This window comes from Lethenteron reissneri, chromosome 30 (genome assembly GCF_015708825.2).
Source record: "Lethenteron reissneri isolate LAM-NWPU_2019-01 chromosome 30, ASM1570882v1, whole genome shotgun sequence".
NCBI classification, from domain to species: domain Eukaryota; kingdom Metazoa; phylum Chordata; class Hyperoartia; order Petromyzontiformes; family Petromyzontidae; genus Lethenteron; species Lethenteron reissneri.
The window spans coordinates 2,045,749-2,071,565 of NC_083808.1; the positions used below are offsets into that span (position 1 = coordinate 2,045,749).

General features: G+C 46.7%; 1 protein-coding gene across 4 annotated transcripts; it reads left to right on the plus strand.

Annotated features, from left to right (window-relative positions):
- Positions 1-1,960: 1,960 nt before the first annotated feature.
- LOC133349384 (POC1 centriolar protein homolog A-like) lies at positions 1,961-14,864 on the plus strand. 4 transcript variants are annotated; one of them, XR_009755940.1, is made up of 12 exons: positions 1,961-2,884; positions 3,819-4,873; positions 5,121-5,300; positions 5,797-5,904; positions 6,784-6,899; positions 7,445-7,578; positions 8,311-8,379; positions 9,883-10,035; positions 10,443-10,529; positions 10,857-11,071; positions 11,988-12,140; positions 13,327-14,864. XR_009755940.1 is itself a non-coding variant. In XM_061562768.1 (12 exons), exons 2-12 carry the CDS (start codon positions 4,683-4,685, stop codon positions 13,417-13,419), a joined length of 1,488 nt encoding a protein of 495 aa, XP_061418752.1. In that variant the 5' UTR covers positions 1,961-2,884; positions 3,819-4,682; the 3' UTR covers positions 13,420-14,864. The 4 variants fall into 4 exon arrangements, 3 of the variants coding, with proteins under 3 accessions (XP_061418752.1, XP_061418753.1, XP_061418754.1); XM_061562768.1 differs by having other exon boundaries at positions 10,857-11,060; XM_061562769.1 differs by having other exon boundaries at positions 1,965-2,884; positions 10,857-11,006.
- Positions 14,865-25,817: the final 10,953 nt, after the last annotated feature.

The window sequence follows — 25,817 nt, forward strand, 5'->3', positions numbered from 1 at the left end:
CAGACAGAGGAGAGACACAGACAGAGACAGGAGAGATACACAGACAGAGACAGAGAGAGAGACACAGACAGAGACAGAGAGAGAGACACAGACAGAGACAGAGAGAGAGACACAGACAGAGACAGAGAGAGAGACACAGACAGGACAGAGAGACACAGACAGAGAACAGCGAGAGAGACACAGACAGAGACAGAGAGACACAGACAGAGACAGAGAGACCCAGACAGAGGACAGAGAGATACACAGACAGAGACAGAGAGAGAGGGACACAGACAGAGACAGAGAGAGAGACACAGACAGCGACAGAGAGAGAGACACAGACAGAGACAGAGAGATACACAGACAGAGACCAGAGAGGAGAGAGACACAGACAGAGACAGAGAGAGAGACACAGACAGAGACAGAGAGATACACAGACAGAGACAGAGAGAGAGACACAGAGACAGAGAGAGATAGACAGACAGAGACACAGAGAGAGAGACACAGACAGAGACAGAGAGACACAGACAGAGACAGAGAGACACAGACAGAGACAGAGAGATACACAGACAGAGACAGAGAGAGAGACACAGACAGAGACAGAGAGAGAGACACAGACAGAGACAGAGAGAGAGACACAGACAGAGAGAGAGAGACACAGACAGAGACAGAGAGATACACAGACAGAGACAGAGAGAGAGATACACAGACAGAGACAGAGAGAGAGACACAGACAGAGACAGAGAGATACACAGACAGAGACAGAGAGAGAGAGACACAGACAGAGACAGAGAGAGAGACACAGACAGAGAGAGAGAGAGATACACAGACAGAGACAGAGAGATACACAGACAGAGACAGAGAGAGAGAGACACAGACAGAGACAGAGAGAGAGACACAGACAGAGACAGAGAGAGAGACACAGACAAGAGAACAGAGAGAGATACACAGACAGAGACAGAGAGATACACAGACAGAGACAGAGAGAGAGAGACACAGACAGAGACAGAGAGAGAGACACAGACAGAGACAGAGAGAGAGACACAGACAGAGACAGAGAGAGAGACACAGACAGAGAGAGAGAGAGATACACAGACAGAGACAGAGAGATACACAGACAGAGACAGAGAGAGAGAGACACAGACAGAGACAGAGAGAGAGACACAGACAGAGACAGAGAGAGAGACACAGACAGAGACAGAGAGAGATACACAGACAGAGACAGAGAGAGAGAGACACAGACAGAGACAGAGGAGAGAGACACAGACAGAGACAGAGAGAGAGAGACACAGACAGAGACAGAGAGACACAGACAGAGACAGAGAGACACAGACAGAGACAGAGAGATACACAGACAGAGACAGAGAGAGAGACACAGACAGAGACAGAGAGAGAGAGACACAGACAGAGACAGAGAGAGAGACACAGACAGAGAAGAGGACACAGACAGAGACAGAGAGAGAGACACAGACAGAGACAGAGAGAGAGAGACACAGACAGAGACAGAGAGACACAGACAGAGACAGAGAGACACAGACAGAGACAGAGAGATACACAGACAGAGACAGAGAGAGAGACACAGACAGAGACAGAGAGATACACAGACAGAGACAGAGAGAGAGACACAGACAGAGACAGAGAGAGAGACACAGACAGAGACAGAGAGAGAGACACAGACAGAGACAGAGAGAGAGACACAGACAGAGACAGAGAGAGAGACACAGACAGAGACAGAGAGAGAGACACAGACAGAGACAGAGAGAGAGAGACACAGACAGAGAGAGAGAGACACAGACAGAGAGAGACACAGACAGAGACAGAGAGAGACACAGACAGAGAGAGAGAGACACAGACAGAGACAGAGAGAGAGACACAGACAGAGACAGAGAGAGAGACACAGACAGAGACAGAGAGAGAGACACAGACAGAAGAGAGAGAGACACAGACAGAGACAGAGAGAGAGACACAGACAGAGAGAGAGAGACACAGACAGAGACAGAGAGAGAGACACAGACAGAGACAGAGAGAGAGACACAGACAGAGACAGAGAGAGAGACACAGACAGAGACAGAGAGAGAGACACAGACAGAGACAGAGAGACACAGACAGACAGCGATAGACAGAGACATACACAGAGACATACACAGACAGATACACAAAGACAGACACAGAGAGACACACACAGAGACAGACAGAGACACAGAGAGACAGATACACAGACAGAGAGACAGCAACAAAGACAGAGAGACAGACACAGAGAGACACAGAGACAGAGAGACTCAGAGACACGCAGAGACAGATACACAGCGACAAAGACAGAGAGACACAAGAGACAGCTACACAGCGACAGAGAGACAGCGACAAAAACAGAGAGACAGGGAGACAGTGAGAAACAGCCACAGAGACACGCATAGACACAGACAGACACAGAGACGCGGAAAGAGACAGAGACACAGAGACAAACTCACAGATAAGCATAGATAGAGACACAGATACACATTTATATACACAGGCAAACACACATACAGAGACACAAACATTGAGTCGCAAAGGTAGAGAGACATATAGTAAATACAGAGACGCAGACACGGAGATAAATTCAGAGACACGGGCAAAGACACACACCGTAGGTGAAGACAAAGACACGCATAGACCAAGTCGTTTACCCAACATAAGATAGACATAGACAAATACGCACAGACGCACATAGACAAATGCACACAGAGTCACAAGAACAAACATCCTCACAGGTAGACGCACAGGTAAGGTTAAGGTCGGCAGAGCCCGATACCGAACGTGACCCGAACGTGACCTCGAGGCGCTGAAAGTGAAGAAGACTGGGCAGGCCCCTGGCGACTTCGTTGACCAAGGGCCAAGTTCACACACGAGGATGACTTCTGTACTGGTGAGATGTCTACCTGTAGGAGCCAGAGCTTGGGGTCATTTGGGGCCCGATGAAAGTTACGTGCACGGTTAGTGGGCAAATATAAAACACTGTGTTTTATAATTCTATATTTGAAGCTTTCGTGACTGTTTTATACTCTTTGGTTCTTTCGGTAAAGTCACGTAGGTATAAATTAAAATAAATCACACATATTGAAATCTGCTTGCTGGCTGTGCAGTTTAATTATGGAATCCCTTTTAAAACAATATTTCTTGTTCTAATTGGCTATTGATTGGTTATAAATGTCACTTGTTTAACGAATGTTGACGGTGCATTCACTTGTAGTTTTTATGCAACTGTCCACCGGATTCAGGGTCCATGCAGTGTTTTTGTATACAGCAGCCTTACGTATAAGAAACCATTTAGATGAGAACCACATGTTTACACACAGCTTCGCTCAATCAAATGCATTTTTAATATCGTTCCTAAATCTTTAATTTGTACTTAACCCCAACATGGATTTGCGGTTCTTTGATTAATTGAACCCCCCCCCCCCCATTAATAATGACTGGATGCTAAGACGACAACCTATGTAACTGGTACGATAAGATATACTCGTTTTTTCAATTCTATATACCACTATCTTATTAAGATATTCTTCCAACAACACGCAGTTGCACCGAATATATTGTGTATTATTTTACTGTTATGAAAGAATGATACTCCCTATTCACGTTGTGCATAGATGTTCTTGCGTGTGCATATATTGCACTAGATTTTCGAGTGCGTGTAATTACAATTTTTGTACTTTATTTACAGTGCCGTAGGCTTGCTAGATGGTAGTGGTGTTTTAATGCGAGTGCAGTGTTTGCATGATGACATTTTACGTTTACAAATGCTGCCTTGTGCCAAGACAATTGGCCTTTTAAAATGCCTCCACGTGTCGTCATGGCAGGAGGACCCAAGCCTGGAGAGGCACTTCAAGGGCCACCGTGACACGATTACCAGCGTGGACTTCAACCCCAACATGAAGCAACTGGGCAAGTGTTGTGCCCAGTGTCCAATCCTAATCGATAATCTTTCGAACAGGATCTATCCACTGCTGGATACAGGCCTTCCCAAACTGTTACCGTCGCTCACAGTCTTGCGATGCGACAATTCATCTTTCCACAACAGAGATTTTTGGGTTAGATTGCGGGAATATAAATGTGTCATTAAACCCGCCACCACCAGAAAACTTCTGTTATGGATAATTTTGGTCGCAAAAGCCTACATATTAAACCGACTAATCCATCTTTAGCGTGAACACGAATAGATTTCACCACTCCGTGTCCCTGGTAGACCTCCTCTCGGACATGTCCATTCTCTGTCTGTCATTTTGTTGTTAGCCGCGACCATCGGGCGTTAACCCTTCTGGCGGTGTGTCCTGATCTGCCGGTAAATTTTTTTTAAGAATGCATTATGAATGCTGTTCAAGCAGTGCACCGCAATTGTCTGAGAAATGGCTATGGTGGAGATTTTTCACAGGATAAAAAAATCCTTCAAGTAGTCTTTCTATCCTTTAGACAGTAGGGGTTGATGAGATTGTTAAATGTCAGTTACACTAATTATCGAAGCTGCCAATTTAAACACGAAACTAATTTTACTTAATGAATCGTGTGCAATAAAAGGTGACCAGCCTGAGACCATTGACCCAATACTTGAAAACCCGGTTTAATAATGGGTGGCTACCCCCCGGATTAAACACAGCCGCTTGCGGCGCTGACTTCAGAGACATTTGGCCACCTTCCTCTCTGTTTTGTTAAGCGTGCCTGTGTGCATGCGTGCGTGCGTTGCAGCGAGCGGTTCCATGGACGCCTGTCTCATGGTGTGGAACTTCAAGCCGCAGACGCGCGCATACCGCTTTGTGGGCCACAAGGACGCTGTGATGAGCGTGCAGTTCTCCCCGTCCGGCCACCTTGTCGTGTCGGCCTCACGCGACAAGACGGTCCGACTGTGGGTGCCCAGCGTGTGAGTGTCGCTCGCGCATGGGGGCCCCCCTCTTCGTCAGCCTTCGAGGAAGGGCGCAACGACAAAAAACACAAACGCGAGACCATGCGCATAACGGTCTGTCTGGCACAGCAAAAAAAACAATTCGTGCACCACGCGCGTGGATTCCGTAACGCTTTGCGGTGTGCGTTTGTCCTCGGCAGTATTTAATTGGCGGTAACAATGACGTCGCGCGTAACGACGGGCGCGCGTGCCACACGTGCGACAGGAAAGGAGAGTCGACGGTGTTCAAGGCGCACACGGCCACCGTGCGCAGCGTGAGCTTCTCGGCTGACGGGCAGTCTCTGGTCACCGCCTCGGACGACAAGTCCATCAAAGTGTGGACAGTCCACCGCCAGAAATTCCTCTACTCCCTCAACCAGCACTCCAACTGGGTCCGAAGTGCTAAGTAAGTTCTCATGCTGAGGTTTGTATTTGTTTTACTGGTAACCAATTTGTAAAAAATGTTTAATCTATTGTAAGCCATGCTGAGCACAGGTTACCTTGAAATAGAATCATTTGTTGTTATAGAATATAATTTATTGCAGTTTATCCATTCAAGTCACTGAGATTGATTCGATTTAATTTTATTGTATGCACAATTTGTACACAACACAATTGTAATGTTCGACTCAAAGATCATGGGGTGGCCGTCACCTCCTCTTTACAGCCCTGAGCCATTTGTATAAACTCCGCATTCCTATGCTGGGTCAGGTTTTTCCGTAGGACAACAAAGTGGTACTCACTTGATCAACCAAAGAGAAATTAAGTGCCGAGTCAACTCTGGACTAATATTTTTTATGCTAATACAACTACAAATTGGTTAATATCATTGGTGCTATAGATATCGGGCGGGTGGCAATGTTGCGATCTCCGCGTGTCGTCCCACCTCCTCGGTGATGCAGATTCTCACCCGACGGGCGGCTCATCGTGTCGGGAAGCGACGACCGCACGGTGCGCGTGTGGGACTCGAATAGCCGGGAGTGCGTGCACACCTTCTACGAGCACGGAGGGTTCGTCACTGCCACCCTGCTGTCCACACACACACAGCTGCTGCTGCCCACACACACACACACATCTCCTGCTGCCCACACATAAAGCTCCTTCTGCCCACACACACACAGCTCCTGCTACCCACACACACAGCTCCTGCTGCCCACACACACACACACAGCTGCTACTGCCCACGCACACAGCTCCTCACGTCTCGCACACCTCACAAGGGAGCCGCGGACAAGTTGAGATGTCACACGCCACTGATGTTAGCCGTGGCCGGGAGTCAAACTCGCGACGTCGGATTTGTAGAGTGGCGTGGGTTAACCACTTACCTTATGGGTCTACGAACAAAGTACAATGCAACTGTAAAATAATGTTCTCTTATGATTCAACCACATTCACAAAAGCCTTACGCTAAAAGGAAAAGAAAAAAATTGATAGGCACCATCTTGCATAGACCTTCATAGCATGTAACATTGTGCTTATGCGCCACTGAACTCACAAAAAATGTAGTGATTAGGCTGTGTAATCACGGGTTGTCAGGCTTGAGTTCAAGGGTAAGTTTATAGAAAAAGAGACACTTGAAGTTCTAGCAGGCAAGCCATTACTGCACTATAGTGATATAACTGTGCCATCACTGCTTTACATTTTATTACAAATTAGTGGGGTGACATCCTGCGATATCATGCTGGAAAGTAACGTTACAGTGTTTTCTCATGAACGAAGCTTCATACTCACGTTGAGTAGTCAAAATCTACACGATAATCAACTATTTTTGTATTAAGTTTAATCTTCCTCTATGTAACCTGCCTTCCGTGAGCAACTTAAACTGTTGTTACCAAAGCCAAGGGTCTTGCCTTCCGAGTGGCAACGTCCACCCTTCCTGCCATGCACAGCTTCGTGAACCAGGTGGACTTTCACCCGAGCGGGACGTGCATCGCTGCTGCGGGCACGGACAACACGGTGAAGGTGTGGGACATCCGCATGAACAAGCTGCTGCAGCACTACCAGGGTGAGAGCTCTCATCCGCGTTACCCGGACCCAAGGGATGAGGTTGTTCATAACATTACACATCACACTCTCTACTGCATACAGCTCTGATATTGTACACGTGTGTGTAATGTTACATACCCCCACCATAAACTATAGCTGAGCTGTGTACAGTAAATGTTGAGGGTATTGTAATAGGAAGTTTCTGTCGTCAAAGAAAAGTCACGTCGGTGATAAATCGTTACACAGTGAGATAAAAGACACATTGATGAGGTGTTACCCATTAATGTTGTGAAACAAAAGCACCTGTGTACCCTCAACATTTACTGTCTCTGGTGTGGACCAATCAGTTTCAAGGACAATGCATATATTATCAGTGTGTTTTTTGTGAGCATTTTTCCTGCAAGTATTGTGGTTAATGCTGACATGAATCCTTGTAAAAAGGTTTCAGTTTTGTTGCCAGAAAAAAAGGGGAAAAACCCTATTATTATATTTTGCTACTGGCAAAGGAGGTTTAATGCCATGACGTGTTTTTTTCTTCTCCTTCGGGTTAATTTTTATTTGCAGTCCATGGTGCGGCGGTGAATTCCCTCTCCTTCCACCCGACCGGCAACTACCTCATCACCGCCTCCAATGACTCAACCCTCAAGGTGCTGGACCTGGTGGAGGGGCGCCTCTTCTACACCCTGCACGGCCACCAGGTGGGCTGCTCTCGAAACCCAGGTCGTCTACTACGGTGGAATCGGTTTCATTGTAGCCAAGGCTGACACTCGATGGTGGTGTTCCAACACATTTATACAGAGATACAAATGGGAAAAAGAAAGATACGTGCTTTTTGTAATACACTCAGAGACAGACAGAGGAGCACGTTGCTTGGTGAACTTACACAGGTTAATGGGAATTCAAAACTTTACAAAGGGTAAGTGGCATGGGGTGAGACGCGTCGCTAGGAAGGGGGATAGTGGCCTGTGGACGAGATTAGTGGTTGAGTCACAACCGGGGGTGGGAACATCCCCACGAGGATGTCCACCGTGGAGATGGAACCATGAGATCGGCTTGTGTGCGAGTGCTGGGTGGATGGTTGCATAGTTTGCAGTGCTTCCCCCACACCTACAATTAGCACGTTTAGCTATGCGCGGTGCAAATAATTTAACATGCATACATACAACACGGGACTGAGGGACTGCGATTGCTCGGCGAGCCCTTTACCCTGCAACAGATTGATCATGGCTAATGATGATGATGAGTTATGAAAAAGCAAGCAAGTTGGTTACAATTTTTCTTGTTCTGGCACATGCCCACATTGATCGTTATTGTCTGTCCGCTCGAATCTCATGAGTTTGTTCGTCGCTTGCTAAGATGCGTTCATGAAAGAGTTTAGTTTTGAATGTAAAACATTTGAAATGCAATCTCGGCGTTGTTCTTCTCTTCAGGGCCCAGCCACAGCAGTGGCTTTCTCCCGTGCTGGGGATTTCTTTGCATCGGGAGGCTCCGACGAGCAGGTGGGTCTGCGACGGCATTTATTACCCTCGGCGTGGAGACGGAAGCCTTTTGCTGACCCACCTGTGACGTGTTTCTGTCTTACCTTAAGCACCACTCCACTAATACCGGCATCGAGGTGAAATTGACGTCACCATCAACCGCATCGGAACATCAACAGGCTGCTGCGCGCATCTCCTTCATGAATGGAGAATTAAAGACAAAGCACAGTGCGACTGTTGCCATGCTAACACAAACTATGGACCATGTAGTAAACCAGTGGTCTGCACTCCTTCAAGGGAGGAATGGAGAAACTACACAAACTCTCTGCTGAAGCGCTCTCGTGGCAAGCTGAAGCGCTCTCGTGGCAAGCTGAAGCGCTCTCGTGGCAAGCTGAAGCGCTCTCGTGGCAAGCAGAGCTCGACGTTGGCGTTTAGCTCCTGAGCGTATCGCCATACGCCAAGGATAGAATAGAACACGTTATCCTGTTTCACCTGCAGCCAAATCTCCTGGAATCCGCCCAGTCTCATAAGATCTGGGAAGCTCAGGAGGCTTAAGGCTGTGTAACTCCTATGATCAACGACTACCACGAATAAACAATTGCCTTTTGTGTTTAGTTTGTTATCTTTTCCCCCGCAACTCCGATTAGCACGGGCGGCTACGTACGGTACGAAAGACGTTCAACAGACATCCATACAGGATCAGTTTAACACGTAGGCTTTCGCGACCAATATCCATAAACCCGCCACCACTCGACACAGCCAATGAGAAAGGTTTGTCACGTAAACAGAACGTGGCCAATTCGTTACTAGTACAGTGTGTTGGAGAGCCAAGCCACGACATTTACAATCTGAGTACGACGTTTCGCAAGTAATTACAAAGAGCTTCATCAGGCGACAGCCAGCGTTGTGGCGGGTTTAACGACACATTTATATATTAACGCGATCTAACCCAATCCATACACGATGCTGAAGGATCCTGCAGTGCTGCATTGTGGGCAGCAGAGGGCAGTGTAGCAAAGTCTGTTATTGTACGAATCTATTTGCTTCACTGCTGCCACTTGTATGTTGCCCCCTTCACCAACCTGCCGTGACCAGAGTGGGGAAGTATGGTGAAAACCTCCTCAACCCGCATGGTACTTGGAAGGCCCTCAGCCATTGATTAACCAAAGGGCTGTGCATGCACACGTGTCCGTCTTGGTTATCATGTCAAGTCCAATGTACTTGATGAAATGGTGTATAGTTATGCATGAAAACTATTAAAAAAAAACACTCTTGAAGGTATTGTATTGAAAGCCGTAGTGTGATGGTTAGCTCTAGATCTCCTTCCCATGGAGTTTTTTTTTCTGCCAACAGTTGTATGAGCAGGCAATTGCAGGACTGAATCTTTACAATACTGTGATTGTGACTGCATTGATTTTTTTCTCTCTGGAAATGCCTTTTGCTGCTGAGCTCTTAATGAGCGCAAGGAAAGCATCCGTCTCTGCCTTCGGTTTCCTTGAGTCTTCAAATGCTCTCTGGCTCTAGGTGATGGTGTGGAAGACAAACTTTGACTCCGTGGATTACTCGGAGGTTCTGAGGAGCCACAAGCAGAGGGCAAACCCTGACCCACCACCCTACGTCCACGACATCCCACCTCGCTCCCCACGTCCCCACAGCCAAAGCGCCAACAGCATTCAGGCACGTTGCTCACTCACTCACTCGCTCACCTACTCGCCTGCCAACTTCGCCACTCATCTGCCAACATGCCTATTCATATGCCTACTTGCCCACTCATCTGCCAACTCAGTCACCCACATGCCAATTCACCCACTTACATACCAGTTTGCTCACTCACCTGCCAATCCAACCACTCATATGATCATCCTCTCACCTGCCAACTCACCCACTCGCCTGCCAACTCACCTACTCGCATGCCAATTCACCCACTCACATGTCAACTCATCCTCACACCTGTGCACACACGGAAGCGTCGACTTGCCTGTATGTCCACCTGTGCAAAAAAAGCATCCAAAATGCTTTTGTCTTTAGAGGATTGTGTTCCCGTCCGCTGATATAGTTTTCGTTTCTGCCTTGGATCACTGTAGATCCATTCCAGCTTAGAGCCAGTGGACACTGTGTCTGGGAATCCAGAAGTAGTTGAACTGGGCCCCTCCGTGTTTTCTCTTTGTAAGGTATGATTCATAGAAACAAACTTAAACACCATTGCATATAATTTATAGATCAATTGATCAATTAACCCCTTCAAGAGCCCATTCTTACATACCTTGAACAAAAAATATAAAGACAGCTGGAGTAGTAGTAGGTGAGGGAATACAATGAGTGCAAACAGCAACAAACAATAAACAAAATCTGACTAGGCCCATCCAATACATTGCTGTTTTCTCCAGAATTGGAAAGTCGTAAACTGTTCAGTCATTTGAACTTGCATCGCTCATCCCACGAGACTGCGACACAGACCTAAGCGGTGAGGAGCGCTGACGGTTCTGATTTGCTTCTAGGGCAACAAGTCCGGGTACGCTGGCGCGGCAGCCGAGGTCTCGGAGCCGTCGGGCCGACCCCGCGGGCAGCAGCCTCGCCGGCCCGTGACGGCGGGCGGCGCACGCCAGCAGCCGGGCTTGGGCACGGGCGCTAGCAGCCAGCACCAGGATGTACGCAGCACGAGCGGTGGTGGACAGAGGCTGTCGCAACACAGACTATCCACGGTCGGGAGGAGGTGGAGAGTTGAAAGCGAGAGTTGTGACTCCCCCCCCCCCCCACCACCCCCCAGAACTGCGGTAGCCCCGTGCGCTTTGTCGCTGATTGTTATTATTACACAGATGACTGCGTGTTAAATCGGTACATTGGATATTAATTTAGAAAATGGCAAGTCCTTTGGGTAATGTGCACATCCCTCATGAAGCGTTACGCAGCTGATTTTCATAGAGGTACGTGTAGGTGGAGCCTTTGACAACCTTGTAGTTTCGATTCGGTTTGTTTCAACTCATTATCTACAACATATAATCCTTTGTAAGTCCTTGTTTGATGAAGGCTTCTTAGGCACCTTGGTCATAGGTGTTGTTTGACCATAATTCACTACACTGGTCTGTGTGGGTTGGTGAATGCCCAGGATCAGTTCATATGTCGCTTGCTACTGATGTTGGCCATGGGCAAAAAATCTAACTCAGGTCACCAGTTCCATACTGCAGTGTAGTAACCTCTGTACAATTGTTGCGCCCCTAAATAGTGCGTATATTTGAGAGACAATCTAAATGCATAAACACATCCATCAATTATACTTGCCTCAACTTATTTGTGTTACCGGAATCGGCAACACCACACGCGAACTCCGGTCATCCCCGCAGCGGCTTTTGCCTAGCCATCGAACAAAGACGATCACCTCTTAGCGCGCTTTCAGATGTGCTTCTGCGGCCGTCTAGAACGCTCTTCCTTCCGATATTAGGAAGGCACTGGAGCTATGCACTTTTAATTCTGGATTGTAAACTCATCTCTTTAGAACTGCTTTTTGTGTTTTAGTTTGTCTTTCCCCACACCTCTGATTAGCATGGTTGGCTACGTACGGTGGGAAAGAAGTTAGCGTACAAACATAATACATACAACAGCGAGCGATGTGCGTTCTCTGCGGGTGGCAGCACGGTGCTGGTGCCGCCGGGACCAACGGCTTCCACGCGGAGGGGAGCGGCAGCGGCCCCGTGAGTCGGCCGCTCGAGGACAGAGCGGGGATCCCCGCGGCGCTCGTCAACACGTTCGAGCACATCGTCACGCAGCTCGACATCCTCACGCAGGTGAGGACGGTACCCCAGCTGGGGTTCGATCCCAGCGCGAGGTGGAAGAGGGTCTTCCCGTCCTCCAGGCCGGTCCGAGGACTCTAAGTTTCGATCCTTCGGCCCTGGCCTCAGTTCGCAAACGGGTCACGTGTAATTCTTATAATGATAATGTTCGTTAAATGTCTTAAGTGGTGGTGACTGCTAGTTTTAATTAAGAAAACGTAAGCAAAATAATGATTACATTGTGTGGAGGTAAATTAAGATGTATCGATCAGTTTTGTTTCAAAGTGTTTGGCAGTTCCCGTACTGCAACACGAGCTTTGCTCATTGTAGCTCATCAGCCAGCCGAGAGGATCCGGCCTTGACTGGCCTTGACACTGGCCTCAACCTACAAGGCTCTCCAAACTTAGCCTCAGCTGGGCCTTGTGGCTCCTGGCCTCAACCTCGGCCTTGTGGCTTCCAGCCTTGTCCTCATGAGATCCGGCCTTGAATCCAAGAGTGGGTGGGAGTGAGTAACAATCGGGAGCTGTTGAACAGGCCCCCCCACCTTTTAGAGCGCTTGCCTTTTGATTCAAACAGGCCTGCGAAAGGTGACAGCTTGAAATTCGCCCGAGTGAGCAACTCATGCTGCGCACTCGGGCGAATGGTTGAGTCACGATATTGCTCTTGGCAACCTAAAAAAACAAGGTGTCATTTTGCAGGTTGAACAACATCGTACAGTGACCAGCGATTAGCTTCTTGTCACCGCCCATATATTTCTGCTGACAATTATCGTCATGCAATGTCTGCCATAGAACAAATGCGCTCTGACATTGGTAACAAGAGTATTTTATTGTGTTATAGCCTGACTTCATAACCTTGGAATGAGCCATACCCAAATAATAATACAAAAACATTACGTACAAAGTATACCTGATCTCATTGTGTGAGCAATAATGCAATGCTCTTTAACCTAACAATATCACCACTTTAGACCATGAGCCCAGACCAGTTAATCCACTTGTCGGTACCACCTGAGGTGGCATCACATTCGTGGTACAATGTCTTGATGTGATACCCAATTGAAATGAGTGTGACTGGGTTATCAAATCATACACCAGTAATAGCCCCATAAATATAATTATATCACCAGAGTCTTGCTACCTTATGCGGTGCCAATTTATTTTCCGGCCCGTAGACTTAACGTGTGTCGCTCAACTTGCAGACGGTGTCCATCCTGGAGCAAAGGCTGACGATGACGGAAGACAAGCTCAGGGAGTGTCTGGAGGCCCAGCAGCACAGCCACGCTCGCGAGTGAAGCTCCCTGCCTCCCCACGCTCGCCCCCTCCCCCCCGTCTCTCTCGCGGCGTGCGTCGCGTTGTCCGCCTTCAGGTTGTGAAAACGTCAGGAAGTTTTCGTTTTGTTTTATTCGTCAAATTGTCAACTTTTAAAAGTTAGGTAGCAACAAAGGAGGGGTAAGCGTCGTGTTCCATTTTATTGTTTTCTTTTTTTTTTATCAAAAAGGACACCACTGGAAATTCACCTAAGCAGTGGTAACGTTTCCTTGCGATGGTTTTAAAGTTTTGTGGTTTGCAGTATGCGTACGCACTTTTAATGGCCTTTAATACGACCACTCAGAATGAAGAGCAACCATATGGTGCCATGTGTCCTGCACATGGAGAGAGTGAGGTTGCTGGGCTAGTGCAGCCCCAAGTTTGCTGGTGCACGTCATGCCAGTGGTGTGAAATTGTTCCCGACAATCATTTGTGGCGGTAACATCTTCTTTAAAACGCCAGCTCCATACAGATATGACTTCGAGCAGTGAGGCTTACGCATAAAAGGTGGGGGGGGGGTAATTTTTTAGTAAATGTTTCCAGTAAGCATTCTTTTAGGTTATTAGTTTAAATTGGCACTGGATACAGTGATGAGGCACTCGTGCACAATTTCCTGGCCTACGTCACATTGTGGACTCTTATTTGGAAATTGAAGTGGATGCTTCTGGGTTTGACTGTCCACTTGTACTGAGCAAGGAACACAAATTGTTTGAAATGGCTTTGTGCTCTTCATTGCACCCGGGCAAGAAATCAACATAGCCAAGGTCCGCTGTGCGGCAAGGAGGTCGGTGACAAGGCTGGAGTTATGTTTTAGATTACATTGTTGTCCACGTTGTGTTTCGTGCATTCACCAACCACCTATGCCATACTAGGCCTTTCAAGAATAAGGGCTTTATATTCGTCTTGAAGCTCCTGGTTAAACATGTCAGGGTACCTGTGCTCATATGAGCGATCGGTGGTTTTCATCTCCATCGCTTCCCACCAAGTGATGCATAGCTAGTTCTGGTGACCATTTCAGAGACTTGATGGGTTGATCCCAGCTGGGATTCAAACTCATGATTTCACAAGTTAGGGCCCGGTCCACTCCTATAAGCTGAACTGTGCTTCGACTGTTTGCATAGATTAGTGGCCAATAAATCTTTGAGCACACAGAACTGTTTCCCAAAGGACAACTCTAAGCTCACCAATGATCAGTTGTATATATTTGTCAAAATATTTGCAACGTAATGGTTTGTGTGCACAGATGATATTTGTGCTGTGTACATTTTACAATAATCTTTTGGGAGTTATTTCTTTTAAAAAAACGTGTTTTACCCTTGTCTTTTGTAAAGATTTTCTTATTTTGCTGTGCTAATGCGTTTCACCTCGTGGCATTTAGAAGATTTGTCTAAAGTATCTTTGATAAATAAAATATTTGTCGTAACTTTAACCTGTCAATTTGCGATGCTTTTGTTTGGATTTAGGGTTTTCAGGTTTGCGACTGAGTTTCATCTCAATCTTGCTTGAGTGTCCCGAGTGTAATTCATAAGCGGAACCGTTCATATCCAGTGTCAGTTGCATATTTAGTCAAAGTTCCTGAAGCCACATTGGGCGCACTATGAAAACATTGGTTAGCATGCGGTCTTTGCTTGAACGTTAATGTGAATATATTTACAATTTATTCAATAAGTAGTTTCCTATCACATATAAATTGCGTATGTCAAGTGTGAATTCAAACATTCGACTAAGAATAATTTGGGTCTTGTGTTTGTACAAAAGCTGTAGAGGTTAGCCAGTTACGTTTTGGGTGAAAATATAAGTGACAAAATGTGTACATTTTTATAATACAATGCAACTTGAACTTAGTTTGTTGGAATTAGGACCACATGTTTTGATAGCTTTTGCAAAAAAAGTATGCAAATTAGGAAAAAAACAGATTTCAACAGCAAAATTACCGAAGATACCTTAATTTAAAATGCATTTAATGCTGGCAAAACGCATATATGTAGTTTATATCACAAGCATAATTGAACATTTTGGCTAATTTAAAAACGTGGTCAGTATAGTAGTATAACACATTTTGGATTAAAAGGTCAAATTTAGAATATTTGTTTTTTTTTTAAACGTAAAATCTAGTGCAATTCTCGATTGCCTCGATCAGCATGAAGGCGAAGGAGTATGGAACAAAACAACTTTATACGTGCCAGTGACTCAACCGTCGGAAGCAACACCCTGCCATTACCATCTGTTGGTTTTTTTGTCTCTCCATCGCAAAGGTGTTATAGTCCAACACAATGGAAGAAACCGCCAACCTCATCCACTCGCCTATAAATAGGCTGGCGTGGGCAGAGGGGAGCTTGAGTGGGCGGATGGGCACATGAAGTTTGCTCGACTGCGGCCGATTGATTGGTAGGGTTGAGTTTTGGGGATCCCTCTGCCCGTGCTCCAGGGTCGCGCGAATCTCGACGACCCATGCTTTTGTCCTCGGCTGAGAATTGGCCCTTCCAAGGGTTGCAAGCGTGGTCGCGCCGAGGTGCGGTGGATGTTGAGGCTGTTGTCAGGAGGTCGTGGAGGTTTAAACGGTTGCCGATTGTCGTCCTCACCACTCTCAATAAATAATTGGGTAGGATTGTGCCTCTGGAAAAATGGCGTTTTCAAGTACAACATAATCCTGCATATTGCACATTGTGTGTCGTCATGGGGACTGAAGGGTATCACGTAAACAATATACAGATGCCCCTCGCTTTACGCGGTAGTAGATGCGTTCCAAAAAAAGACGCACGAAGCGAAACCGGACGAGACATCTGCGTACCGAGGAGCGCGCACACAGTACGCACACAGTACCCACACACAGTACATACATACAGGACACACACCGTACACACAGTACACAATACAGTACACACACAGCATACACAATGGTATCGCACGTCCGACCGCATGTGCCTACCTGGGCACGTGGCAATGCCCCACATGCGAGGTGAGAATGTTTTTGACATCGCTCCCATCAACACCACTACTACCACCACCACCAAAAACAAAAGTCGCCATTCGCCACCAAGTGGCGGTGACGTCACCACGGCGCTTGTGCCAGGCTAAGTGCACTTCAAGGCCAGGTGAAGTGTCGGAAGGCTTGCTGCTGGCAGGAGGTCACCAGACAGACTCAGCAGGTGCCATGAGTTGACTGAATGAAATGCCATAATACAGGTTTTTTTTAGTTAGATCGCGTAAATATAAGTGTGTCGTTAAAACCGCCACCACCCGACACAGCCAACTAGTAAGGTTTGTCACGTAAACAGAACGTGCCAATTCGTTACGAGCACAGCACACCGGTGTGTTGGAGAGCAAATCCACAACATTTAAAGTCTGAGTACGACGTTTCGCCAGTAATTACAACCAGCTTCATCAGGCGACAGCCAGTTTTGTGGAGAAATCCTCCTGTTTCGTTCCTTAAATAGAGGGATAGCTTTGAGGAAACATTGCGGATTTGCTGTCCAACACACCAGTGTGCTGTACTAGTAACGAATTGGCATGTTCTGTTTACGTGACAAACCTTACTAGTTGGTTGTATCGTTTGGTGGCGGGTTTAATGACACATTTATTTTTACGCGATCTAACCCAAAGAAAGAAATCCATGTTATGGATGATATTGTTCGCGAAAGCCTCCGTGTTGAACGGACTGAGATGACTAGCAGATGCACCACTTGTGTCCCGTACTATGCCAACGAATTACAAATACCACCGCCACTGCCACCACCACAATCACCATTACCAAAATACAACAACCACCAACCACCACCGTTGGTGGTGCCCGTGGTGGTGGTGGTGGTTGTTGTCTTTTGGTGGCATCGTGACTTGCCCGCCCTCCCTCCCTCCCTCCGGCCCCCTCTGGCGCGTTTTGCGGAGCGAGCCGCTGCACTCGGGGGCAAGAGCCGCACTCCGCCTCGCGCCTCTCTCCATCACCCGCGGAGAGAGACGCGTGACACCTCCTCCTGCTGCTCCTCCTGCACCTCCTGCTGCTCCTCCTGCTGCTCCTGCTGCTCCTGCTGCTCGCGATGGGGTGCGGGACATCCACAGCGGCCGTCAACCCGGCGCGCGGGCCCGGTGAGCACCGCAGATGTTGCTGCTGCTGCTGCTGCATTGTTGTTGTCGTTGTTGTTATTATTGTGCATAATAGAGAGGTTTTTTTGGGGGGGGGGGGGGGGTTAGATCGCGTAATTATTTATAAATGTGTCGTTAAACCCGCCACCACACAACACAGCCAATTAGTCAAGGTTGTCACGTTAACAGAACGTGCCAATTCGTTGCTAGTACAGCACGCCGGTGTGTTGGGGAGCAAATCCACAACATTCACAATCTGAGTACGACGTTTCGCTAGTAATTACAACTAGCTTCATCGCCTGATGACACATTTATATTTACACGATCGAACCCCAAAACACTATATTATGGATGATATTGGTCGCGAAAGCCTACGTGTTAAACTGTATCATCATTATTATTATTCTCAACTAGCGTAATTGCCCGTCATGTGATGGGTTCTTAAAAAAATAAATGTCATTAAAATACTAAAATGTTAAGATTGTATTGAATTTATTTAATATAAAAATTTTCTCTATATCACATTCGGTGTAAATTGACGGATATATGATTTATTTTTATTCTGTTCTGGTACGCAAAACGAAAAAGATAAATACAAAACCAGGGGGCGGGACAACTTCGCTTTCATCAAAAGCAGCGCTTGTATCATTTTTAGGAGTAATTCGATTTTTCTTGTAATAAACGAATCATTAGTTACACTTTTAATAATAAGTGCTGAAGAAATAAAGACACCAAATCCACTTATTTGCTGCGTAGAATTATTGATTATATTCACTTTCAATAAAGAAACGTCAAACTTAAAGCGAATTTGCGGGAAAAAATATTTCCGCTCAACCTTCTGCCTGAGTGTAAAAATCCACCCGGTCATGAATATTAATGATGGGAGGTGTGGTATGTGGAGTGACGTTACGTGCGGGACACACAAACAGACCTTCTTGGCTCATTACAGCAGTAATTCTACAGTTAATCTGGGTGAGTGATATCATTTTGCCCGAATGTGTGTGTGTGTGTATGTATGCGTGTTCGGTTTCAGGAAAGGGCGGTCCTGCACAGATGCCATATTTTCTGTCCATCTGCTACAGCAGAGGTGTAGGGAATTCCAACAAGACCTACATCTCTGCTTTATTGACCTGGTCAAGGCCTATGATACCATCAGTAGGCCTGGACTATGGGTTGTTCTTCATGCTTTCAGAGTTCCTGACCATCTGCTCACAATCATTAAGGACCTTCATGATGGTGAGCGGGCCCGGGTAAAACTACGTGGCCGGGAGTCGGAGCCATTCCCTGTACACCTTGGGGTGCGACAGGGATGTCCTCTGGCTCCACATTATTTAACATATATTTCGACCATGTAGTTCGTGAAGCCTTCAATAGCTGTATCTGAGGAATTTGCATCTGGTACAAATACAATGGGAGGCTGATCGATGCCCGGGTGCGGTCAAGGGATGGCTCCCTCTTGCTCAACCATGTTATGTATGCCGATGTTCTGGTAATTGCTGCTCACTCAGAGGAGGAGTTGGAGATGCTGCTGCTGAACCTGGAGGTTGCCACTAAGAGGTGGGGCCTTACCATCAGCCCCACCAAAACGAAGCACCTGCCTGGGTATTTTGTGATAGGGCAGTTGTGGAGAGAGTGGAGAGTTTTCCATACCTGGGCAATGTGCTCATGACCGGCTCCGGTTTAACAACAGAGGTCTCACTCCGAATCAGTCAAGCGGCATTATCTTTTCATCGGTTGCGTAACGCTGTGTGGAAGCTACCTGGTCTGTCGCTCCGCACGAAGCTTCAAGTCTTCTCGGCCACAGTCATTCCCTCCCTTCTCTACGCTTGCGAAACGTGGACCCCCCTAATGGAGCATCTTCGCCGGTTAGAAATATATAGGCTGGCCTGCCTACGATCCATCCTGGGTTTAACCAGGCTGGATTGTGTGAGGAGCTCACAAATCCTTGAAATATCTGGACAAAGCCCCATCGGTGAGCGCCTCCGGCAGGCAAGGCTGCGTTGGCTGGGCCATGTAGCCCGCATGCCCAACCACCGCATGACTAATCAGCTTTTGTTCGGCCGGATCTAGGGGGCTAAACGGGCGCGGCACGGGCTAGAGAAGAGATGGAGTCATGTGGTACAGGAGGACGTGGATCTGAGTGGACTTGCCGATGACTGGTACCAGCGGTGTCAAGATCGGCCTCTGTGGAGGAGGCTCGTGAAGGACGCTACTGGGCAGTTGGAGGCAGTCACCCTTCAACAACAACGGAGGGCAGAGGAGCGACGCTCACAACAACGAGCGGAGCGCCGAGTGGCTAAAGTACAGCAAGTTGGCACAGTAGGGGGCCCAGGTGGTGCAACAGCCAGTCGTCTCAGTCAGTCGACCTGTGGAATCTGGGTCTGCCCCGTGACCTCCTGCCAGCGGGCGTTCGACACTTAACGTGGCCTCAAGGTGCACATAGCCTGGCACAAGCGTCGTGGTGACGTCACCGCCACTTAGTGGCTAATGGCTGTTGTTGTTGCGTGTTCGTTGTTTTGTTTGGGGAGGCTACAGATGCTGTCACTGTCAGGCTCCTGTGAGTGCTTTATTTATCTTGAAAAGACTCACGGCGTCACTTGACTCTTTACCCAAAAGGGGCCGACGTGCAAAGGGTTGGCAACCCGTTGCTCCGGAGCCGAATGCGGCTCTTTGAGGGCTGCTACGTTACGTTTATGGATATATCTTTCTATACTTTCCATTACGGACCAGACTGTCTCGTATTCACGTGTGTTGTAGCTCTTGAAATGTCGCAGTTTTGTACCGAATTCGAAAAGAAATGCCTCTTCTTGCAATGTTTTGTTGCCGAGACCGGGCCTAGTGCATTAAGACGCTTGGATATTTGACCACATTCTTCCTTGAGGGTTCTGGAAACTGCGAAAGCGTTGTAAGTTAACAGTTATCAATGTTTAAAACAGTTTGTTTACACATTGTATAAAGAAATATACAAACTACTATATTGGTAAAATGCGAAGCGGTTGCCAAGTTAAAACGATCTATTTTTTATTTATTAAAAAAATCGATGTTTAATTCATTTTATTGATGCTGCTTTGCCGTAAAGCTTATTACAGAATGCTACATTTAGTCTTTGTTGAAGGCGAATCTTTAATCAGAGAGAGGGCACGGATTAAGGGTAGAGCAACGTGGCAGTGAGATTGGCCGATCACAGAGATCATCTTGTGCTCCAAGTCTCCAAACCGTATGGGCAGGAGAAGAAAGATGACAGCACAGCTAATGGATTCAGTACAGCAAGTGGGTTCCAGGCCGTCTGTATAATAATGTATAATACCGTGGACCTTTGAGTGTTAAACTCGTACATACGTTTATTTTTATTCGGAAACTGACGCTTTTCACCCGTGCGTGAAATGTTCATTTAAAAAAAAACGTCTTGGCCAAACATGCCAATGTTGTCGCAGGAACCTCCTGAAGGAGAGTCTTGAGACTCAGGCGTTCGTAGATTAAAGCTTCTTCTTTTTCGGTAAATGTCACACCGCTTCCTCCGTCCATCAAACATCTTCGGATTCCCATTGGCTCCGTTTCAGTTCCGCCACTAATCCCCTCTGCCCTCGGCCAATTTTATTTTTCAATCAAGAAGGCAGTTTCGTGCTGAATTCTGAAGCAGTGAAAGACCCAGTTATATTCTGTGCCCAATTACCTCCAAAAGCAAGCCGATTTGTCGTGTTGTTTAATGAGATAATAGATGGGCGTAGCTGTCATTTAGAGATGTTGGTAAGTGTCTCAGCATTGCTTTCGCGACCACATCGACAATTGTGACTGGGTTTTCATTTAAAATTGAAGCTCTTTGAAAATTTTCCATTTAAAACTTTCGTCACTGCAGGGATTCATATTCTTGTTTCTTGTGGTAACGTCACGTAGAAGGGAAATAATAAAATAATAAAAATAAAACAAAACAACGTTCGATTGCAACACAAGCAATCATTACCAGGTGTGAAAACCACAAATGTTATTGCTGTGGTTTTCACACCAGATGATGATTGATTGTGTTGCAATCGAAACGTCGTGAGAATTTTATTGTTTCATTTTTATTATTTCCCTTCTCTTTGAAAAAGTTTTTTTAAAACTTGGTTGTGGTTCTCTTTAGATTTCGTTTGTGGTCTGTGGTCTTCCCAATTTTGTTTCAATTGTGATGTCGCCATCGTGTCATGAGTCAAACTGTCCATGTAGAACTCTTACAGAGTAGCACGTCACCAAGTGTATGAGACAACATCCTGTGGAAGTGGATATTGCAGAACTCCTTCCGAGATTCCTGCGCTTTCACGCGTGCCCTGCTGCAGAGAAATGTTCGTCGAACAATGATTTTAAATTCTAAGAGTTGGAATTTCTCCGAATCATGTTTAATGGCATGGTATCTTTTTTTTGTACACTAACCGTCTGGGTTGAGACAATGAACTCACTACACCTGAGATCCCAGTTCAATCACGGGTGGCTGAACCCAGATGTGACCTCAATATCCCAGCCAGGCAAACCGCTCGATCCTCAGACATGCCTGACCACCGCTGAGTTGTGTGTCTTTTAAAAGGTAATTAACTGTAAATTACACCCACAGATTTAACCACCAAAAAAAGTCCTCACGTTATTTGCTATTATTGGCTGCATAAACAAAAAATCCCCAAAGGTTTTCTCACTGCAAGTTGAACCAATGTCCACTGTGGCACCAAACACGACGACCATCGTCTGGTCCAGGAGTTTCCAACCTCTCTGGAAACCACGCACCGATGTCAGCCCTGAACAAAACATGTGCAGACCCATCGTGTTACCAAGAAAGCTGAAACGATTCTACAAGCACTGAACATTTTTTGATACAATTCCAGAAAACATTTTACTCGTTTTTTTATTGACGAATCTAAAATTGCCGCGTGCAAATGGGCTAAAAACAATATTTTGGTGACTCGCAATAGAAATCATGGTTATCTGCTAAAGCTGGGTAACCACTTCCCATCATGGCCTTGCGTAGCACCGGTGGTGCACGGACCACAGGTTGGGAACCGCCGGCTTATTTCCCACACCGCAACTACACCGAGAACCTCTCCATGGCGCTCGAATAATTCTAATATTTTACCGCGCCAAGTGCGTGACAAATTGCGTAAATGTCAATGCAACAGGGTACGGCGGCCTCCTTACGATTCTCTCTCTTTAGGCCACACCTGGGCAGGGAATTTTCTTTCTTTAATGACTCTGCTGGGTCCTCATGCAGCACAGCGGTTGTTTTAAAAGCCCTGAGTGGAGAACGATGGACGGAGTGAGAGGGAAGCGAGCCAGCGAACGAGCGAGCGTGAGTGAGTCGGCGCGTGCTTGAGCCATTGCGCCTCTCTGATTGGGAGAGTGACTGCTATGAATGGAAGTCGAAATTGCCTGAAATTTTCTCATTGCAAAATAGACAACGTAATAACATTGCACGCTACCATCCCGTCGGATTGTGTTTTTTTTATTTTCCCGAGCGTCGTTGTCACTAAGCAGTTTGATGCTCGCCAATGTCAGCCCCCCCCCCCCCTGCGCCCCCCTGCCCCACCACCCCCGTCGTTTTAACGTTTGATTTTACTGTTTTTCGAATGTTAATTGTGCTTTCAACGTCGCGTCAAGCGATTATGTGCATCAGCCTGTGTTCGAGAGAACAACCCGTGGAAACGTTTGTCATAGAACTACTTCTGAGATCTCTTCAAGTGACCTTGTTTTTATCCACGCACTCGTGGGTGCACCTTCCAGCACACCCTGCAATCTAGAGACATATTTGCAACGTGACATTAAAATAAATACATTTACTTTATTACCAGTGCTGGGGTTTATCAGACACACGTACGTTTCACTTCTTTTGCACCGTACGCAGCCAACCGTGCTCTTCGGACACGTGGCCACGCAGCGGCACCTCTCGGCTCTCCCGGCCCCGCACGCTCCAACTCCCGACCATCGCAGCTGACCCATGACCCCACCCCCCCAAGCTCGCGGCTTGAAGCCTCACGGCCTGAGTCTCGTCCTCCTTGTTTGTCGCAACGGGAAAAAAACGCAATTAGCCGTCGGATGCATCCAGGTGTCGTGTGGACAGGGTCAAGAGGGCTCGTGGAATGCCACTCCACGTGAGAGAACTATTCGTCGGGTTTGGAAATACGTGCCCCTCCCCCACTCCTCCCCCACTCCCTTTGAACCCCCCCCCCCCCCCCCCATTATTGCGTGTTATTATAGGGAACTTCTGCGTGTGTCTCTCTTCCCGCTCTGTTTTGTTCTCCAGATGCACCAATTGCGGTTGCCAGAGAGGGGTAAGTAGCTGCTTTGCACGACTAAATGATACATTTACTTTGCAGAGGGCTCCGCACTGCTCAAAGGCCATATAAATGCACGCGCTCTTACCCCGCCGTCTCTGTGAGCAATTCGGCCGTTAGATTCGGTTCCTTAATCCGGCCGTGACGTAAATTGAAATTGGAATTACAAATTGTGCATGTCGGCGAATACTAAAACCCGCGCTCGATTTTCACGAAGATGATGATGCCGCTTTCTTTCAGAACAACTTGGAATAAAACGTCCTCGGGGAACTGTCAATGGCGAAACGGGGTTTGATTATAATCAATAGCCGATGTGATGGACAAGGGCACGTCACGATGGCGAGATGTTAACTACCTCGCCTGGTATGCAGGAGGTCGTGGGTTCCGTCCCGACCCTGACGCCTGTATTTTTGGAGTTTTCGTGTCTCTCTCTCTCTCCCCGTGGTCGCGTGGATGTTTCTCTGGGTCCTCCGCTTTTCTCCCTCCACAATTAGAATGAACGCGCGTTTAGAGTATTTGGCTGCTATACATTTCCAATTGTTAAGCCACTTCGTTGAGCTATCATTTGTGGCCAGGTCGCTTCTGAAAAATAACTATTTAGATTCCTGCAGTCACGAAAGCTTCAAATCAAGATTGAACTATATAGCTCAGTGGGCCTTATCTTGGTAAAAATAAAAAGTTTAAACAGAACATCTTTGCTAGAAGGGATGATGGTCGGTGGTCAAGACTAAGGATGGAGTGACAGCTAAAGGAGGGAAGACGCCCGAGAGAATGATAGAGCGATGAGACGAGGCCGCAACGAAGGACGATGGCATGGGGAGGCTGTCATCTGGCAGTGGGTAGATCAAGGCTGATGTTGGCAATGATGAGACAGCTTAATGATGATTAAGTTGAAAAGCGTTCATGTCGAGGCACCTATGACCGTCTCGTCTGTCTTGATTCCCGACTGCACAGCTGGGACAGCGATGCCAAGTAAGTGCCGTGCGAGGAAGGTAAAAACACAAACACAGGCCGTGTTAATAACAGCACCGAGATGAAGTCGACATCATCGCGAGAAAAAATATTTATCTTTCCACTGTATTTCTACCCGTCAGTTTGGTGCCCTTGAATATTTAAGACTGTCATTTTTAAATGTATATATTGTTTCGTAGCATAAATATAAATCATAGCAGTCCATCACAGTGGACACGATGCATGGCGGGGTTAAAGTTGGACATAAATAACACGTCCATTAACATTTACACTCGAACACAATTAATAATCCACAGATTGCTATTTGGTTCTTTCGGTATTATTATTTTTAGTATATATATTTTATATTTTTCTACCTACGTGACTTTACCGAAATAATCAAAGAGTATGGATTCCTGCATTCACGAAAGCTTAAAATCAAGATTATTCCACAGATTATTTAAACGAGCAAACAACTCGGGGAAATAATTGTTTTTTCCCTTCTATCTGGCAACAAAACTGACACCCTTTTTTTTTACAAGGAGCCATGTTTGCATTGACCACAGAAACAACACAACTCTGATAATGTATGCACCTTCCTTGAATATATGCACCTTCCTTGAAGGAAGGTGTATATAACACACCGGAAGGTGCATACATTATCAGAGTTGTGTTTTTCCTTGAAGGAAGGTGCATACATTATCAGAGTTGTGTTTTTTGTTTGCATTCCGACCGCAGGTATTGTGGTCAATGCAAACATGGCTCCTTGTAAAAAAAAGGGTGTCAGTTTTGTTGCCAGATAAAAGGGTAAAAAAAAAACAATTATCATATTTTGCTACTGGCAAAGGAGGTTCCAATGGTGTAAACTCGGGGCAATTCAACCGCTCGGCGATGTGAATGATATGAATTTACATTGATCTCGATTTTAATATACGAACATTCTTAGACATTCAATTCTGAGAACTGTTACTCGTTTTAACTGTGTACTTTCCATTCGCCACGACCTCCCAGAACGGATGTGACCATCTGTGACGAGGAGAAAGGAAGGTAACGAGTTC